Source organism: Trachurus trachurus (genome assembly GCF_905171665.1).
Source record: "Trachurus trachurus genome assembly, chromosome: 12".
Taxonomy (NCBI): Eukaryota; Metazoa; Chordata; class Actinopteri; order Carangiformes; family Carangidae; genus Trachurus; species Trachurus trachurus.
In genome coordinates this window covers 16541069-16562281 of record NC_139908.1, presented here as the reverse complement: position 1 = coordinate 16562281, position 21213 = coordinate 16541069, and the positions used below count along the sequence as shown (strand labels likewise).

Genomic DNA, 21213 nt, shown 5'->3' with positions numbered 1-21213 from the left:
CAAAAAAAAAGCAGTACACAGGTTAATGGCAGCGAGAGCATGAATAAGGAATAAGCATAAAGGCAGAGATAGGAAAAGAGCAAAGGAGTAAGCGAAATGTAGCCAGGGACAGTGAAGAAAAAGAGAGTGAGGAGAGGAGAAGAGAAGAGAGGGGAGGAAAGGGCAAGACCAACATCTTGTCACCACCTGGGACCCAGCTCGCTGCCTGGGGATGTTGCCTTTACATAAGAACAGTGGACAGAGCTGTGGCCGTGATTAAATTTACATAGACTAACACATAGCAGGGCTAAGTCCCCTCCCATCCTCAAACACATATCCACATACACAAACTTGCACAAGCACACGGTGATTCTCTACCAAACTGAAACTAAAAAGCTACCTGTCATTTCTGAACACAAATACAGACGCCAGTTTGTAGAGAAGAGGCACATGGACTAAGGCTAAGATAAAACTACTGTTAAAAATACCCCCAACTGAAATCATCATAATTGAATAATAATAATTAAATTATCCTCTCTGATCACAGACCAACCATTGTATGTAGCAGGCGTGAGGCGCTGTGCGGCGTTGACTTAACATCACCCACTGTGTTTCGGGGAAAAATGACATTCATTCTGTGGCCAATAAGACAAATGTAAAATCGTGTGAAAATGTTTTAGAACAAGATATTTTTGGCCAAGTAGATTGCATGTGCATGACTTCAAAAGCAGTCTGAAATATTGAGGGCAACATTCACTTAAACAAAAAATGAAAAAAAAAACAGCTGCACACACCACAAGATCAGCCACTGTTGTGAGCTTACTCGCGTCTGTCTTAACTGTCATCGTTTTTATTCATGACACATCCTTGCAGCTCACACTGACCATCAAGCCACTCGAAGACTGCTCATTTCTCACTATCATTCAGACCAAAGTCGCAAAATTGAATATGATTCAAAACCTTTAGCTAAAAACAACAGCCAACATTTTGAAATTAAAAAGTAGTTACATCAATATTCAAATTATTGAAAAAGTTTGAACAGAACTATTAAAGGCTATTTGTTTCTTTTTGAAGAAAATGTACAAGGCTTTCAATTATGTAACGCCTTAAGTATTAAGCTGACATCTACGGGGGCAGCAGTGGTTGCCATCACAAGTCTGGAGTACATGAGAGGGGAAACTTACGAAACAGTGGCCCTGAGGTGTACTTCCAAAGAAGTAAAACTTAACCAAAATTGGTGCCAAGGACATGAACAGTAGCACATTGGCACTGGCCAGCAGAAACCAAAAACCATAAATGACAGCCATGGGAAGTGAATGTGTTTCAGCTGAAGAGATCAAACTATAACCACTGTAAGTGTGAAATCAGAAAGGCCAGAACTATGAAGGGATAAAAGAAAAGGAAAGAAAAAAGAAATCACCAGAGGTGATGTTCACAGCTTGCTGATGCATCCTAAAATTGAGAGCCTTAAGTTTTTTCAATCACTACACCCACAACATTAGGGGATCATGGAGATTTAGTTGTGGTCATCTTAACAAAGACGATTCTTTTGTGTGGTCTTACCTTTGTTATAAGAGTGCGGTACTCTTCTACCTGGTGGTCATTGTTATGGCAGCCTGCCAGGAGCTGCCACACTTCCCCTCGAAGAGCCTCAGGAATGCCACTCCGCACCAAGGCTGGCAGCTGCCTAGGACGCACCGATAGGTTCATATGCCTAAAAGAGGAGAGGGGGGGGGGGGGGGGGGGAGAGGGAGTCAGGCATTTTATCAAAGACATACTAATTTTAACTTTATTCAATGTGGCTCATTCAATAAATCTTCAAAGTATGGAACACTGCTGACTCCCTCATTACATTCAACGGTGCAGCTGCAATCTGCAGTGCACACCTGTCTACAGTATCTACCAAAAACAATGTTTTCATTGGCCCTTGATTGTGTCTCAGAACGTTTATTATGGGCTTTATAGATGGTCTGGGACAGAATCATGACTAAGAGGAGGAGTTCAATCATCCACTACCAAAAATATTATAATTTACATGCTTGGCAGTCTCTCAAAAGTTCCAGTCGTGTCTCCCACAAGGGATAACATCAATCAAGGACTCAAAGGTCAGTTTCAGAATGTACAATATGTTCTCATTTTGTACAGAAAATACATGTTACTTAATCTAACCATGAGATTCCTTCTCATTTTTTTCCCATGAGAATCTTACTTATTTTACCCCTGCGCTATTTTTAGCAGGATGGGAAAACAATAGACATGATAACAACTAAATAAAAATGGCCGCAAGATTAATCGAATTTATGTCAATACCCTCCCTGCTTTCTCATCTTCTTTACATGTTAAATCCTCCTCATACCGTATGCAGTGCAGTGAAATAAATTCCTGCCAGCCTGCTAATAAGTGGCAAACACAGAATTAGAGATACAGAGACTGAGAAGGTAAAAATGGAGCCACAGCTGAATCTACCAACTATTGCCTCACTGGCGCCGACAGAAAACCCCTGAATCCCTGATGATTCTCTCACTTTTTTCCCCTCCTTTTCTTAATTCATCCCTCTCTATTTTGTTTTGTTTATTTGTTCCAACCGTCAGGTTATGCAATACGTGGCATTTTCTGCAGAGACTAAGAGGGGAAACAAAAGTATCCTGTGTATGTGTGTGTGCACGCATGTGTAAGTGCATGTGACGTAAGTAATGCCAGGCCTGGTCCTTAGGGGCATAAGATTGTAAAGGGCTTTCTGTGATTTGCCTCTGTGTGCTCTCTGAGCGCTACATCCCACAATTCCACAACACATGCTCTCATGCTGACAGACACACACACACAGAATCACCAATCACACACACAAAGCCGAGCATTATGATAGGCCAGTCTTATGATTCCTTTCTTTATTTAGGCGGTAATTTTATCAGAGAGGTGAGACAAATACCTCAAAACATTCATGGATTATGAAAGGACCCGATAAACCCCCAAACCAAGTCAATGAAGAATAAAAAGCTGATGTATGTTGATAAAACATTAAAAAACATATTTTACTGTTCTCCTGAGAAACATACGTGCACGAGAACAGAGAAGGAGAGGCATGCTGTGCAGTGTATGTGTGTGGGGGGGCTTAACTTCCAGCTAATTAAAGTCCAAGCAGTTTCTATTCAGTTCATCACAAGCTTTTGATTAAAAACAAATGCAGTAATGGGAGAGGGAAGCCATCTTAATAAGCTGCTTATCAAGAACTCCTGCCTGCTGCTCTTTCTTTCACAGTGCACAGTACAAGCACTAACTCCCCCCCACCCCGCACACATACACACAAAAATGAATTATTTGTGTGCGTGCATGGACATGCGTGTGCACATTCTTCGCAACAGCGATAGGAGGAGAAGGAGAGAGTGAACGGGGGGACAAAGCCTTACCACTTGGATAACAAGTCTCCCCAGGTTTCCAGGATCTTCTCTGCGCACTCCTTGGAAACATCACCTGATCCACTGAGTAACGGCTCGTCATTATCTGGACACACAGGCGCACAAACACATCACAGTGTTACTTCAGTGATATTAAATCCATCAAAGCTCCTACATGTGTAAAGAGAATATGATTAAATGAATGACAAGAACTAATACCGTGGATGTTTTCTAATTCACAGAGATTGGTGTTCTGTAAAGTCAATCAAACTCTCTGCTCGCTGGTGTTGAAGACACTGCACACACAGTTTCTACTCTGCTAGTAGTTACTCTGTTTCAAAGTGTTCAACTGATGTTTATATCAAAGGCTATGGATCCCCTGGTTGATGCTGGGTCATGGTTTGTACTGTAACATATGTAACAGAGCTGTATTTGTGGTTTACTGTAGACTGCATGTGAGCTGTGTACGTAGCCTACTGGACTTGAACTACACCTCTCTAAATAAATAGTCCTTTTGTACACAGATGTGAGAATTCATGGTCTATCAGGTTTTTTTTATTTCAGCTTTACACTGTATCAGCTGAAAAGACTGCTCTATCTATTGCAAATATTGTATCTAAAAATTCACAACAAGCGTTGAGCAGTCAATGGACATGTCGTCCAAAATGTTAGACCAAACTGTACCAAAAGAGACTGACACAGAGATACAGAAAGTACCTCAGTTATGCTATCTGCCATTTACTGCCATTGCTACCTCTTACATTCACACAAAAAACACATACACCACGGCCAAGTACTTTGTGAGGATACAGTACAGACAGTTCTGTAACAAACTGACCGACCTCCTGCTGGATTTCGGTTCCTGTGGACCATAAGGCTATTTCTGACCCAGCCCCACAATACCCAGAAGTTTCTCATTTTTTGATCATTAGAGCACTAGTGATTAAGTCAAAGGCTAAAAACGCTGTGGTCTAGCCCACTGGTTAACCTTATTTAATGTCACTGTCCTGCATGGTGCTACTTTTATTGTTGCATCGATCGTGCATACTTCTAAATGAGGTCAGTCCTGACAGATGCTTCAGTGATTTGCTACCACTGTATATTCTGTGACTTCCCAGAGGTGACTAAGCAGCCACGTGACTTAGAAGAAAAACAACAACAAAAAAAGGACGTGCAATCACCTTCCTCCTCATCATCCTCAGGTGGTGAAGGAACCATGGTACCAGACCCGGTGGGTAGGATGCCGGGACTGGCTGTGGTCTTCCTTTTCTCTCTCTCAGTCTCACTTTCCAAACTCACCACCTCATAAAGTGTGTCAGCGGCAGGACTTTTACGCTCTTTACGCTCCATCTAAAGAGAGAACAAATCATACACACATTAAATAAAACTTGTAAATAAAAATAAAATTGTCAAGAGAACTGTTAGAAACTTGGGGATAGATAGATAGATAGATAGATAGATAGATAGATAGATAGATAGATAGATAGATAGATAGATAGATAGATAGATAGATAGATAGATAGATAGATAGATAGATAGATAGATAGATAGATAGATAGATAGATAGATCAGCAGCAGCAGCATTACACACAGTGACAATAACAACACAAAGAATAAAAAGAACAACCTATACATAATAAAAAACTAAAATAGCAATATAAAATGTAATAAAATGTATATACAACAAATAGGCAGTGTTGATTGTTGTTTAGTGCAAAATAAAATGTAAGGTGCAGTGAACATAGTGCGTAAAAACATAAGAAGTGCGTAGTGACAGTATGTTATGACCAGAGTTTTAGCTGTTATAACTGATAACATTATTTCAGGTCACAGCGAACATCCCTTGAATTGATTTAAGTCACTTGACATACCTGGCGCAGTTTAAGGTAGAAGGTCTCAGTGTAGCTACGCTTGCTGAAGGGCCAGAACAGCCTGTCATTTGGGGAGCACACTCTGACCCTAGTCTCCAGCAGAAAACGGACGGGCTCCTCCACCTCTGTGATCACCAGGTCCACTGCTGTCGTCATGTACATGAATTTATCTAGAATAAAACAAGAAAACCAACAGCAACCGTGTGTGATTCACCTCTGTTAAACAAACCATGGCTTGCTGGATTCTAACAACATCGGACATTGTGTTTAAAGCTGGATTGGGGCTGTGGGAGTTACTGCATTTGGCAGAAAGACTGAGTTAAGTCAGTGTTTCAGTGTCCTTTTTTGATAACCAATTTTCCAACGTGCAATCTGTTAAAACATTGTACCTACTGTGTCGTGTGGAACAGTATTTGGTGTACAGTTCCCATGCCTGTTCACTGTAGCCAGCATTTTATTATTTCCTGCTCTTTAACAGTTTGATTTGAGGGTTTATCAGAAACTGATCTTGACACTTGTCAATGTGTCGAATATTGGTGTGAAAACATGAGTAAAGACACAACGACCTATTCTGTGAAATATGAAACGAGGAAATAATAACTGCTGAAAATCGTTTTGTTTTATTTGAATTTTTTCGACAGATTTTTGGCTGGTACCTTTGGGCGTTTCCTCATTCACAGCCTGGAACTGAGGCGTGTTGGGGTTCCAGCTTCCTGTGATGATGTAAGACTTCCCGTCGGAGCTTTTTCCCATTGACTCCTGAAGGGGCACCAGTCGGAGGAAGTTAGCAAAAACACACAGTGCACGGCCACAGAGACAAACATATGAAAACACAGCCACCCACCAGGTCCAGCAGGTGCATATCACTATTCTTCACATTCTTCCCCGGGCTGAGCAGGAGACCGAAACACCTGCAGACCGCATATAAACAAATAAATATGCACATGAAGACACATATACTCAAAGCAAGGCTAGAGAGAGAGAGAAAGAAATGAAAAGGATTACGTAAGAAAAAGAAAAAAAAGAAAAGCCCAAGAGCGGGAACTAGGGACAGAACAATAAATCTCTGTATAGAGTAAAACCAGTTGTTAAACGCCACATATGTTACTGCAAATAGCTTCCTGGACTGATCCTCTAACACAGACCAGGACGTGGAGAATATTAAACACAGCACTTCAATCTTCACCTTGTCTAAGTTCCTCAAACAATAACAAACCACCGTGAAAATGGAAGTTCACGATAAAGTGATGGAATGTTTAAATTTCAACAGATTTATTAAAGCGTGGAAAATGAGGAGCCTTGGAGACAGACTCACATCAATCAACTTCTTATAACTGTGCCGGAACACTTAAAACCTGACATGGGTCGACGCACGGATGTAAAGATATTCACCGGGCTGTGTTTATCAACTGTAGTAGAGTGATTACTCTTTTGCGAATGTCTGGTCACACTTGAAGGAAGACTGTGGCAAATAGAGCGGTCGCTCTCGTCCAAAGACGTACTTGACAGATTCTTCCTTCAACAGGAAAATTCCTAAGTGATAGAAACTTTAACTTATGGGTTTCATAACCTCGGTTCTTCCCATTAATCTCTGTATTCTCTTATCATCATCACTGTTGGGATGTTGTAGCACATAAAACCAAAGTCGACATTCAGTGCTCCTATACCAATATACAGTAATCTAATACCTTTGAGAATGCTGCTCTGAAAACGTTGTGTGTGTGTTCATGAGTGTGTGAGTGTGCTTTGTTTTACCTCTCGATGGCTAATTCCTTATTGGAGGTCTGCTGGACATAAATCACTATTTTCTTGTCCATTCCTGCACGCAGCTTGAAGCTCTGCTTGTCCTTGTCTTTTGCTACAGCACTGAATAAGAAGAAGAAAAATAAAGAATACTATTAAAACCAGTAGCATAATGGAAAAGCGGAGATGAATGAGAGGAACACGTATCAAGTTAATTTATGTAGCAGATTCAATAATATGTCTGAGTGACACAGTAAGGCTGATTTACTAACATTCGAAACTGAAACCTTATATAACAAAATAACCAAATGATAGATTCAATTTGACTTGAAGTCAGGCAGAGTGAACAGGTCGTTTTATTTATATCCCCGCTGGGGAAGGGGAAAAATTGATGAGCTTCTACTGTTGTTTACAAATTTACACAAAGAATTCCCTCTACTGGACAAAGCAGATCGCAGGAATTTATCTCTAATCAGTCGATCAGTCAGCCAGAAATGAAGACTGTTGCTTATGTTTCAGAACTGCTGCATTTATCATAATAAAAGTGTGCGTAAGAGCTGTTTTCAAACATGCTTAGGTCCTGCTTCTTTTCCTGCTCTAACAGCAGAGACGTTTAGAGACGGGAACAGCACACCAAACCCTCGCTGACACAAATTCCTGAGGAAATACTGAAGAAACCCTTGAGTAAAGAAAAAAATAAAAACCTGTTAATCAATTTAAAATCTAGGCAGGCAGGGATATTTTTTGTGCTTTGTGATTTTTTTGTACCAGACAGGGCTTAGTCAACCAGACTGATCAGACTGAGTTATGGTTTTACCGTTACTGTAGGTTCTCTGACTGGGTTTGTTTACCCCAAATAAAGGAAAAACAATGTAAATACATTTTATTCATGTGTTATTTTACATAGTGTATATTATATTGCCACCTGATACAGTTTTGGAGTAGTCTATATCTTATTTGCGCAAAGAAAGAAAAAACAGTGGATGTTTACTTGCATGTGAAATCTATTTGCTTGGAAGTCAGCAAACTAAAAATAATCAACCAAGAGCTAATGAGGAGGAAATATCTGCTTGCTAAAAATAACCACAAACATTTTTTTTGTCTGTTTTGTTTTGTTTTTCAAATAAGCTGAGCATCTGAGGCTGCTTGTGAGCGCACGGATGTGACTGGGAAAACAAAATCAAAACGGTCAGGAAAGATGGGTTGAATGAAGCAAACACAGGAACTTTCTGTTATTTTTCCTCATCAATGTGTGAAAAAGTCTGTGTCTGTGTGCATTCATAAGTAACGTTCCTTTAAAACATTCACATTTCATTAACTGGGCAGCATTTACTCCACATGCTGTCATCTCTGCAAAGGTCTGTGACTTGTGTAACTAGGTCACTCAAAACTCTGCTCACTTTGAACGACACTTAATCCCCCAAAGTAGGGCTGCACGCTTCTGTGTTTGTGTAATTTGGTGAGAATCTCTGGCCATTTGATAGCCAATTTCATTCAAAGCTCTGTAAATATTTAGTTTATAGAGAGTGAGCCACTGCAACCACAAATCTGGCTCTTCGGATTTATAACCTTCCTCTTTTCTTTACATTTCCCAATTTTTCAAAACAAAATCAATGACACTGCTCAAGGCATTCATGACAAGCTGGATCTGATGACAAAAGCTGGTGTTCAAAACAGTGTGCAGACTGATGGCAGAGACTGAACTATATCATTAAAAAAGGATTTTCCAATTATCTACGATTTATACAGTACTTGAATGATCTTGGCATGTGTGCCTTTTGTTGTGTGTGTACAGTACATCTGTGCTGAGCATTATGTGTAAGCAGCGCTTCACTCAGGACCGCATGATGCATAAAAAATGCCAATTTGGAAGAAATTACAACCTGTACAAAAAGGCTATTTTAAGTTAAAAAGTAACTGTTAGCGGGTTAAATTGGCCTCACTAAATCACAACAGTCGTGTAAATAGTGACATAAATAATTATCTATTTATAAACCTGCCACAGTTTATGGGAGTGTAGTGATTCATGACAGTTAACTGATTCTGCTCAGTCTGTGTTCACAGTGGTCATTACAGTGAATAAGCTGTAAATGGACTGCATTCAAATAGCACTTTTCTACTCTAAATGACCACTCAAAAGCATTTCACACTACTTGTCATACTCACCCAGTCACACACATATGCATACAGAGTTTGCTGCTGTATATAGACAGCACAGCTATCAAATACAGGTATCTGCAACCAACAGTCCATGTGTGGCATACTCTACATAAAATATGTCATGTGTAACTGTGTCTGTCCCACCTGAAGGTTCCCTTTCCATCGTCCTCCCTGATCTCCAGGCTGACGGTGAAGGTGAACAAGTCACTGTCAGGTGTGAGCGGAGCCGGCAGCTGAGACGACAGAATTGCCTTCTTAGCTGACCGCCGAAACGCTGTAGCAAAGCTATACAGTATCCTACTGACCTGGAGAGAGAAAGAGAGAGAAGAAGTGTTGAGCTGATGTTATTTGTCAGGTAATAGTGAATATCAAAAAAGATTACTTAACCCATTTCAATTCATGTACTACTGTACTCTGTCTGATGCAACACATTCCCTGAAAGAGCCTATTTTTCTTTGTTATAATACTCATGACCTTTATTGGCCTCTATTCAGCAAAAAGTAGAAATTTAAACAGTACAGGTGAAATTCATTTACAAAACAACTCTCTTGTCCCAACATCAACCCCCGTAATAGCCTTAAACTGTAGACGCAGGTCACTTAGTTAACTAATTACAACAGAAATTCAATAAAAATATCCACTGAAGAGACAGCAAACAATATCGCAAGGCAAAATACTGTAGTGTGTATTTTTGGCTTTTGCACAATATTCAGCTCGGCTCCTGCAGCTGAACTGTGTTGTGGACCAGAGAGAGCTCTGTTTTGTGAGCCAAACCTACCAGCACCAGGCAAAGTAATCAGTGGGTCATTAGTATTGATTAAAAACTCAATCCGGCGTCTGCAGTTCTGTTACTGTCATCCTGCAATATGGGGCACTAAAAAACTAACCTAATGACCCACTACTCTACTGACTGCAGAAGCTAGAAACTATTAAGCATTCTGAGTTTTAATCAACATAATGATTCATATTTCCCTGTGAATCTGAGCGCGGTGTGGTACTGTTTCTATTAACATCAAACACAGACGACTCAGTCCTAGCAAAGACTGCAGGGTTCTGCTAAATATCCAACCCAAAAGAGGAGCAGAGTTGGGGCAGCTACAGACTGCCAAGTGCGGAAAACTGGGTGGTAATGATTTATTTACATTCACTAAACATACTTTTCCACTCACAAGACTTTGGATTTGCGAGCTTTGCATTAAGCCAAGAAAAGGTCTTTTATTTTATTTTCGATTATTACGAAGCAGACATGTGTGTGTGATAATAAACAGAGCTCTGTCTCAAATCGAGGCCCACAGCACAGTGGTTTTGGATCATCTCTAATTCTGGTAAACAGTGGATCTTGGGGGTTAGTGACTGGGAGATGGTGTGGGGAAACTGCTGTTATCAATAAATAAGAAGGCTCTTTTGCTTTTTTCAAAGTCAGAATATAAAGCAGCTTCAAGCCTCTCCTGCACAAAGCCTTTGTTATGTTCCTGGTACCGTAGAAGGATGTTAGGGGATTGCAGGGGGTTTATTTATTCAGAAACAATGGGGGACTGGATGTAAGAGATGGTGGATGAGCAGGGGTAGATGGGGGTCGCCCCCTGAATTGATGATTTCAGAATGATGACATTTTAACACAAAGGAATTGTTGTTCTGTGCTATTCCAATCAATGCTACAGCTAAAACTGACCACTTTCAAATGGCTTTTTTATTCTTTGTGTGCAAAGTCTATCAGGACATTGGACAGCTGCACTGCAAAAATATCAATCTGCCAAGTAATTTGAGCAGGTATTGAGTGCTGCTTTTATAGAAGGAAAAAGATTCTGCCATTCTTTTCTTTGAACAGATTTTTTTTTTTCCCCTTGAGGAAAACTGTCAATTACGCCATACAAGACAAAATATAGCAGTTCAATGTAACTAGAAAGCAGCACATGCCTCAAAATCAAGACAAGAACTGTCAATAAATGTATTTGGAAATAGGAAAAGTGTGAAAGTGTTGAAAGAAATACACAAATACATACATTTTTTCTTTTACGTTTAGCTTTTTCTTTCCTCTGTAGTAGTTTGGATCAGAGGCTCTGTCCCTGGCCATTTTTATGCAAACATTTTTAAATTCATCAAATGACCTACATACAAAACATTTAAAAGTTACTGTTTTTACTCTAAAATCTCATGACAGTTATTTGCTTAAAGCATTTTGGATTTGCAATCAGACTTAAAAAGCTGTAGCCTTACAGATCTGGAAATTGTTAAGTGTCATGTTACACTGTGTCTTTCCCTCCAGAATATTCTTATTATTTCTTCCTTGGCAGCATTGTCTATATGTGCGTACTGACATGAGGCTTTGAGACATTTTCAGCTGATGTCATGGCAACAATCTCTATCCAATTGCCACAGTTCAATTTGTGTTTGTCTCTCCAAACGTGTGATTTCATTTGTGTTAGGAGCCCATATTGCTTCAGCAAAACAAATCTATTAGGGCCATACTGATTTGAATCACACAGCACTAGATGTACATCTCTGTGAGGGAGAATTCAGTTCACGGGAGAGAAAAAAAAACACAAAAGAAACCTTGGATTTGAGACTTCACAGGGCTCTTACCACATTACCAACACCAGGAGATTGAGATTTGTTAGAAACTAGCCTTGGGGGCTGACTAGGAGGTCTGGCACTATGGAGTAAGACTGAGGACGTGGTTTGCTTTATATATGAACCGTTCTATTTAAAAATGCACAGAACAAGTACTTACACGCACTCAAAGTAATTAAAATTATGATTATTTCAATAAAAGAAGGAAATTAAGTTAATATCTCTTTCTAAATCGCTGTATTTGCGAGATTATCGGTAATAATGCCTCAGATGGTCTTCACAATTTGATTAAATAATTGGGTCACTGGCTTAAAGCGAACGAGACAGCTGTGGCTAATAGAATACACAGTTTGTGTTTGTGATGGACTACCACAAGGTTATGTCAATGTTGATTTGGAAAGTTTATGCGTGTGTGCCACTGTGCCATCAGAAAAATCTTCTTTTTTTTTAAATGATCCTTTTGCCAAAAGATATGCATCTTTAAGGTATGGCTACAGTGTTCACAAATGTCGTTGTCTAAAGAGGTCTTAGGAGGAGTTGTTTACAGAGGATTTGAGGCTGATGTGAGGCATATGACTGGAGCAGTTATTTCCTGAAGGAGGAGGCAAACCAATGGGCTGACTCACCGCAGTCTAATAGTGCGAATGAGAGACCACAAGAAAGCTGAAAGTCGTGTAGATTGGTTTGTTGCTGAGGGACAGAAAGGAAGAGAGGGGTGTGTGCAAGAGGAAGACTGTGAGGAAGAAGGAAGAAGGAAGAGAGAGCTGGAGACAGAGATGTCCGGTTGCTAGATAAAGAGTTGAATTGCTATACACTAAAAGATATTCACACAATTACTTTTGCTTTGGTGTTTTATAGTGTGTGCATGTGTGTTACCGGTGGGTGTCTGGGAAACTGATAAAGTGGCGTCTGTCTGGGGGCTGTTCGTGACATTGAAGGAGAGTGCTTCCATGAGGGAGAAATCAGGTCACTGAACATTGAGGCAGCACTTTAACCCACTTTCATGAGTGGATTCCCGTTTCTCTTCTTTTATTTTCTGGTAAAACCCACTGTATATAAGCAATGACACTTCCTCCCTCCTATAAGTTGGCTTGGGGGGCTGTATATACTTTGTGTTTGTGTGTAGTGTTCATGTGCATTGCAGTGCATGACATAATCCCTTGGGGACCAGTGAGGAACCACCAGCACTGACACTGAGCCCTGGGAGACCAGCTACAGGGAGATCAACATTGTAAGGCAAGGTCAACCAGAATACTGCCAGCATTATGAGAGTGTACACAAGTTGTATGTATGTGAGTAGACGAGACAGAAAAAGTGTGAAAAAAGAGGCGAGAGTGTGAAACAGAGTAGGGCATTCATAACAGGAGCTTTTGCTCCCCCTGTGGTTCTATATCTGAATAGCAGCAACATTTATTGGGACGTTTTTTAGTATGTGTGATTTCTTTTCTTTTTTTTTATGTGTATTCAGAGAACATAGTTACACATTATTTAAAGCAACAATCAATCACTGAATCCTCACCGCCTCTTGGATTTGGCAGCGGAACACATGGATCCTGAAGATCTCAGCGTTGTAGTGGCTCTCAGTGAAGGCAAAGCAGTCGCTCTCTGGTGTGCCATCGTGACCCCGCACACAGAACAGAATCTTGTAGATGGGGTAGTTGGCAATCTCTGTGCTATTGTTGGGGTCCAACAACCTGTTAAAATATCACACATTGATTCCTTTCAGTCAAGCAACACATGTGCTGAAGCAAGTTTGACTACATCTTTGGTTATCATCCTAGTATATCACTTTTACACACATTCACTCACTCATATAAATCCATATTGTACACACATACAGCAAAAAAACACTTTTGAACCTGAATGTATAATAACGTTTGACTGTTTTTCCATATGTTCCCCTTACCTGACCGTGCCTTCAGACACGCCTGGCACAGACAGTGTGACATCCAGGGGGACTTGGCACTGTCCTCTCAGGATGCTCATCATACGTAGGGCCTCCACCTCACTGCGGGGGGCGTTGACGGACGCACATCCCAGATAGGTCAGCTGGCTGAACACAACGCTGTCCTCATCTGGAATGGGACTGATAGGACTGCCCTCTGATGATGATTCATCAGCTGCAAAGTAGAAATAAAATAATTATCTTTTAATGACTTACATGTTCATTTTATTGTTGCGAATTAACCATATTGACCCTGTCTAAGTTCACTTGTCTGGGAAGTAAGGATGGAATAAGGAATTTAGGAGGATAAGTGAGATGGACAACAGTCATATCAAATAGAGAAATCTATGCAACAAACACACACAAAGTAATTATGAAGAAATTACAACAGAGTATAACTTGTCCAATCTAACTTTTTTCTGTTATCTCCAACTAAGATCCTTTCTGAGGGCCTGAAATGACCCTGCCTGTCATGAATGATGTTGAAAGATTTCTTTATGAGGGGAACACACTGTTAGGCCTTAAAGTTAGGCCTTTCTGGCATGATATCTGCTCCACTTTAACCAGGATCACAGGAGTTAATGTTCCAGTGGACCCTGAACTTTGTTTATTATGAAACTTATAGGGTAAGGAGGTTTATCCTCCACGTTTTGTCTTATGTTATGTCTTTATACTGTTGGTATACTTACATGTTTGTATACATTGCATTATAAAACTGAAAAATAAAATATTTCCACACAAAAAAGAAATTACAACAGTTATATTATATACAGTATAAAACTGTGGTTAACAGCCAGTTGAGTGATCTTAGACAGACACAAGAACAGAAGATGAGAAAAGTCACACTGTATCTCACCTCTGTACGACCTCTCATTCAGCTCGCTCTCCTGAGCCGTCTGAACGGGGAGCACCATCTCCAGCTTGGGTGGGGGGGGTGAGCTCAGAGGGTCAGAGCCTGGCGGTACAGGTGCCGCTGTGGTGGGGAGGAGGCCACGGTCGCCCCCGGCGAGACTGTCCATCTCCGTTTCTGGTCCGAGCCCGGTGTCAGCTACCGAGGGGTCCATGAGGACATCCTCTAACTCCCTCTGGAGCTGCTGCTCGCTTCCATTCCCCACAATCTGATACACACAAACACGCACACACAAACACACACACACAGAGGAGCAGAAACACACACACATGGACAACCACACAGCCACACAAAGAAGCAGGGACAAAATGGGGCACAGAAAAACAACACTTTTAAATCCAAACACATGAAATAAAACATAGGAACACGTACTTTGATAAATCATTGTTGTAATCATAACAAATGCAAAATAACCCTGAGGCCTACATTAACCATCTTTTGCAGTTTGCAAATGTGCAGTGACTTTGCTTTTAACTGTGATCTTGTAATTAATTTGAGGTGAATGCGGTGAATGTTTAAAGAAGAAAGATGCCTTGTTTCATGTTGGCAGTCAGACATATGTATTGATTGCATTTCATCTAATATTAGTGATTAGTCGGTGAGTGTGTTTGAGCTGTGAAATAGTTGCACCCAGAAATCAGAACAGCCGTGCCAACACTTACTATAATGTGAGCTTATTCCACCAAATAGTAAACAAAGAGCAGGCGTCAGGCCGGACAAACCATGAAGGGCCACAAAACACATTTCCCTGCATGATGTGGCTGTAGCCTGATGTGAGGTAAGAAATGGAGAGCAGGCTTTAACTGCAGAGGGCACTGCTGCACTGAGCGGAGAGGGGATGAAAATAGGCAATTCAGAGAAGAGTCTGATTTTTCACTTTGTGTGGTGCATGTCACTGTTTTACTGTTGGACATCCCCACTCAATTTAGTCGTTTCTTCATTGCTCAGTACTCTAGAGCAGGACGCCCAGTAAATCTACAGGCATCTGCGTGTTGATACTCCTGAAAACAACACTGATGTAAAGCAGCTATCGGTTTTACTGTATATTCAGGCTCCGTATCTAACAGACACACATCTAACTGCGTCAAACTGGAGTGGGGACTGTGATTTACAGTTAGCGCTAAAAGCCTTGGCAGCTGTCAACATACAACTCCAGTGCTACATGTAAGTATGTCTATCACTACCATCACTGTAAATAAGCTGCTGACAAAGCTCGCTCGGGGCCATCACTCAACAGCCGGTAAATATACAGGCAGCACAAATAATCACAGACAGAATCACCACTGAATCACATGACAAAGAGAGAAAGGAAGACAGAGATATACACGAGCAAGAGATAGAGAAGAGTTGGTAAAGGAAACATAGCGAGAGAAGAGACTGACCTTAAAGCTGACCCCTTCCTCAGAAATCACCTGCATAACAAACAACAAGTTTAGACACACTGACTCCTCTCTGACTGGATGGGCGGACTGGGAGGGAAATGTGCACAAAAGTGTGTTGGTGAAAACCAAAACATGACATCTGGATGACTGAGTGTCAGTGGATGGAGTGATTTCACCGCTACGTACTGTACTAAGAACGGTGGATGTGTGTCGAGTTCTGCTTCTCCTCCGTGGCAGCTAGGTATCGCAAAGCTGTTCTAACTGTGTCATCAATCAGAACAACCACAACCCATTCAAAACGCTCTACGCACCTATTGTGCAAACTCATACTCTCTAATGTCCAAGCACTGCAAATGACAGGAAAGTGTGGCTTCGTCCCATCAGCTGAATATGCGAAATCTTTGCTCATATGGCGCCATCTTGTGGTACCTTCACACTACCAAGTTAACAATTTTTCCTTTGCAAAGAAACATAGGAACCGTAATGATATAAAGTCATGGAGAGAATGTGAAAATTCAGGCCAGCCACTTCAATAACAGGAAATGTGATTACTAGTAAACAGGAATAGACGTGGACAAAATGTATCCGGGTCTGGAGGAGAAGAGAGGAGAGGAGGAGAGGAGAGGAGAGGAGAGGAGAGGAGAGGAGAGGAGAGGAGAGGAGAGGAGAGGAGGAGAGGAGGAGAGGAGAGGAGAGGAGAGGAGAGGAGAGGAGAGGAGAGGAGAGGAGAGGAGAGGAGGTAACCTGAACCCATTAGGGACACACACAGGATGGTGGCTGGTAGCTACACATCTCCTCAGAAAGTATTCTTTCTCTTTGTGAAGAGACACACCCAGGTCACAAAACACCATTATTTTCTCTGACAATGAGTTCAAAGCACCTGCTGCCGCATCACCATGCGGCGCTCTGTTGGTAAACCTATATCTGCTGAGCGAGTGCTAACTGTAGCACTCAACAGAGTCACAGAGGGCATACTGTATGTCGGACATACTGTAGCATGATAGCGCAGGCTGTATACTAAGAGAGGCAGCTGATTGACTGCAGATGTTTTTTTGTTTTTTTTCGAAGGTTCGGTAGCATTGAGCCTGCTGACACTGAATAACAAATTGGTAAACTATCAGCTGACTTGTCTTACAGTTTCAGCTCACAATGCACAAGGGATAGTTTTTTCTACAGTTGTTTCGTTTGTGTGTGCAGCCATGGCCTCTTTCTTTATTTTCTGTCCCACAAAATCTAAATAACACAGACAATACAATGAAAAACAAGGAAAAAAGAATTTCATTCTCACAGGTTTGAGGAATAGGAGCAAATTCTTCTCGACAAATAAAGCCTATGAAAATGCTCTCAGTTTTTAGGGATGTGCAATAAGGATTTACAGACTTCCTTACTACAAATAGCAAATGAAGAAATACACACAGAAAAAACACACAAATCTAAGACAAACTAAAGGTGGTAGAGTGAAAATGTGGAAAAGGGGAAAAAAATAGAGAAATGGTTAGCCTTATGGTTAGAGTGTGAGACTGCATGTTTAAAAAGATGGACACGCGCTTTGGATAAGTGAGTGATGATCACAACCTGACAACAATGTAATTTGAACTGTGACCCTGACATGAGCCAACGTGATATACTGTTGACAAATAGGTAAAGATGAAATGAGCATCAAGTTTTGGATAATCCTCAGACAGACTCTAAAAAACAGTTTTCACTCTGCAGCAGCATCTGGCCTGTTATTCTACAGTTGGTATTTAAAAAAATATTATAGCTTCACAGTTACTATAATTTTTCTTGAATATTCAAGAGCAGGTGGTGACCATTTTCAGAAATGGGCATATGGTATTCTTAGAAAGAAGCACCTGAGGAATGGATTCATGCCACGAGGCTATTGTAAATATTAACAGACCAGTGGTATAGTGTACTCAGCACCTTGACTCTAATTAGACGAGTACAGCTCTTTAGTCTCCCTTGTACTTCTGTCCACACCTACAACCAACCATCCTTACCTTCAGTCCTGTCTTTTCGTCATCACTACCATTATTAGTGGAGGAGGGTGTCTCGTCCCCCAGCCGGGACACAAGGACAAAGTCCTCACTGTTGAGAGTGGACACTGAGTCCGAAGACACGCTAATCTTCCCCACCGAGCCCTTGTCATCCATGGCTGCCGCTGTTAAACTCAGCCACGCTGCTCATGAATGGAAGACAGGAGGCGGAAGTGGTGGGAGATGATGAGCAAAATCACCTAGAGAAAGAAAAAAATAAATAAAGAAAAAAAGCAGAAAACAGTCATGAGGTGATGAAAACCATGAAAAGCATCTTTTCAGACGACTGGAAACTTGGCTATTTGGACACTAACCCTCTAAAACTGCAGGTACCTTTTATGCATGGCTTTTAGAGGTATTTTAACAGCTTAATTTAACTGTGTGGCAGCTTTACAAACCCAAAAGAGAGGGAGCATTAAGTGAGAGATAGACGGCGCAAAAGAAATATTAAGCAAAAAAAAAAAGCATAGATCAGGTAAAAGAGACCAGGTTAGAATGAAGTAAAAAAGAAAACTGTGCGTAATTTTGAGCAACTTTGTCTATCTCAGCAGAAAAGAGAAGAATGTGCAAAATAGCCGGATGCAGTGCAAAGCCATGGTGATACAAGTGTCATTCAGAAAAGGAAAGATGCACATGAAAGTGAGGGAGTAAAGAAACAAGCCAACTCGCTGCAACAATCCATCTAGCACACGTCAGTAACATCCCTTCCAACGATTCCGCAACCCCACTGACACCATTGTACACCAGAGATATATTCCCCTAAACACACAACAAAGACTCAAAGTGCTAATTGCATTTGTGTGAACTCCTCACTTCATGACGGTTCTCCCGGCCTGCCACCGAAACCACAAACAACCTGAAAACTGAGATCCTGTGGGGAACCTTTCACATCATCAGCTCAACCTTCACTTTGCCTTTCACTCCAGTTCCCTTCATAATAATCCCATCAATGATATGTTAACATGGCATCAAAGCCAAAGTTAGGCATATAATTATTGATACAAATGAATGAACCATCAAATATGGAATCTGTAAATCATTCATAAATTCTCAAAAAAATCATCTTTTTCGAAGTTCGAACATGTGCATATTATGATTTGATGATACTTACTGATATATTTTTTCATTTTAGACATGTTCGTTCGAAATAAATTCATTAATTCATTCATTTATTAATTCATTCATATTGTTACTTGTGAGGACAGATGATGAGCAGGAGAAGGTTAAGACTTGAATAGGTAAAGGAGAGAGCAAAAGAAAGAAAATAGAAGACATTTTTCACATTTCATGGCAAGACTGGTACAGTATGAGTTAAGGTAAGGTTTACCGTTACGGTGTGAGGTGGTAGGTGCCATTGTGTGTAACACAGGAAGAAAGGCACAACAGCAGGTTCTGGCAGAGGTTCAAGAGGAGACCATAACAAGCTATTTCTGGCCGTTTCCCCCCTCACAACTCCTCCCTTTCACTTTCTCCCATCCCTGTCCCTTTCACTACTCTTTCCTCCTTATCTCTCCTCCACCATTCTCCTATTTTTCTCAGCCCTCATCGCTCTCCTCTCTCCCCCCTCTGCCCTTGCCCTCCTCCATTTTTCTACTTGCTGTTTCTAACTTCACTCTCTTGGCGAAACCCCCGCCCTTCCTGTTCAAAGCAGGTCCAACAATGGAGAAGTAATAATAATTTTTTTAAATTACAGTGGAAAGGTCAAAGCAGTTAATAATAATGTGAATTACTTATGATAACAATATTATGACCCAGACCAAACCTTAATATGAGTAGCAATCTCAGTGTTAAATGAAGGTTTCATAACAGTTTCGGCTGATATGAATGTTATGATTAGGCAACCAACATAAACTGAGTAATATCAACTGACAGCTTAGGCTTGCACTAAAGTTTCAAAGGAAACTGAAGAAATGAGTGGCTGTTTTTCATACAGAGGGTGTTGGCATTTCTTATATTGCAATACCAAAGTTGAAAGACAGGTTAGAGGTGAAATGATTTGTAATGTGTCCAGAGAGCCTCAGACTGAGCAGAGAACTGTCGCCCTGTATCATCTGAAACCAGTGGGAAGTAATACGAATCTTAATACCATCTTTATACCACATTCAAGTCCAAAAACTCAAAGGTCACATTCACACTGGCTCACTTGGCCAAATGCAAGATAGACTTTTGACTTCTAGTTGTTGTTCAATTCATGATAACACTGATTTAAAGAGGAACTCTGTAAGTCTTGTCGCTTTTCCGCTGTTTTGCTAACCCTCATGGCCATGTGCTTTTGTTTACAACGAAGCTGGCGAGAAAGCAATCGCGGTAGATACTAGTACTGTTATATATCGTACGATGTTACGACATGTATATTTATGTAGTTTAATCTGTCATAAACAAGAGATTATGGGTTACAGTATGGGGCGTGTTTGTGACGCGTTGCCGCAGAGACGAGAGCTGGGACATTGGGGAGGCGGCCCTGATTTTGCAAAGTTCTGCAAAGATATGCAATTAAGTGACACGCATGTGAAAGGCAGAGAGTCTCCATTCTCCCTCGTAACAAGTTAAAGCAGAAGTAAGCGATCCGGTCGTTTTGGCTAATGCTGCGTTCCAGGCAGGCTTTTGAAACCGTAAATTACAGCTTCAAGTCACAATTTACGATTTTGTAGCGTTCCAGGCAACCCACTCGTGTTTTTCCGACCTGTTTTACCTGTGAAAGTGCACTATAACGGCCACTCGTGACTTCCGACCCGTGAACTCGTACCAGATCGAACTGGTATGACTTCACAGGTCGGAAAAACACGAGTTACGGGCTGCCTTGAACGCACCATAACAGTCCTCGTCCCTACGTCACCACATTCACGCGCATCCCTTGGCTGCACACAGCCCTGCATGCCGTTCTCTCTCCTCATTGGATAAAAACTGTAGGATACGAGAAAAGTTTTCTCCTCGGCTCAGAGCAGAGCAGAGTGACTGACAGACCCGTGTTTCGGTCCAAACACTCTATGTAAGTGATTGCTGTCGGAAGATATAACTATTTAAGACTTATATTAACACAAATATATCACTTACTTCTGCTTTAAGACATTTATTAAACCATCACAATGACTCCAAAGCTGTTTAATTAAGGTTGAAAAAAGGAGCATAGTTAAGCTGCAAATCCTGTATAGTTCCTCTTTAAGACATATAACCATGGCTGTCTCAGAAAAAGACAAAGTGCCATGTAAAAAAAGAAAAGAAAA

The 21213-nt window shown here is 41.0% G+C and overlaps 1 protein-coding gene across 2 annotated transcripts in view; it reads right to left on the bottom strand.

The window, feature by feature from the left end:
- Positions 1-21213, bottom strand: part of rabgap1 (RAB GTPase activating protein 1) — a 74340-nt gene that overhangs the window by 43937 nt on the left and 9190 nt on the right. Inside the window, exons 2-14 of one of the 2 annotated variants that reach the window (XM_083983215.1) lie at positions 17954-18189; positions 15954-15983; positions 14518-14779; positions 13623-13836; positions 13236-13410; positions 9290-9450; positions 6998-7108; positions 6087-6153; positions 5899-6001; positions 5243-5412; positions 4553-4721; positions 3384-3477; positions 1543-1693 (exon numbers count right to left, since the gene is read on the bottom strand). In XM_083983215.1, the coding sequence (XP_083839341.1) occupies positions 1543-1693; positions 3384-3477; positions 4553-4721; positions 5243-5412; positions 5899-6001; positions 6087-6153; positions 6998-7108; positions 9290-9450; positions 13236-13410; positions 13623-13836; positions 14518-14779; positions 15954-15983; positions 17954-18106 (1860 nt within the window). In that variant the 5' untranslated portion in view covers positions 18107-18189. The remainder of the gene's footprint in view (positions 1-1542; positions 1694-3383; positions 3478-4552; positions 4722-5242; positions 5413-5898; positions 6002-6086; positions 6154-6997; positions 7109-9289; positions 9451-13235; positions 13411-13622; positions 13837-14517; positions 14780-15953; positions 15984-17953; positions 18190-21213) is intronic. The other variant, XM_083983216.1, reaches the window with a different exon arrangement.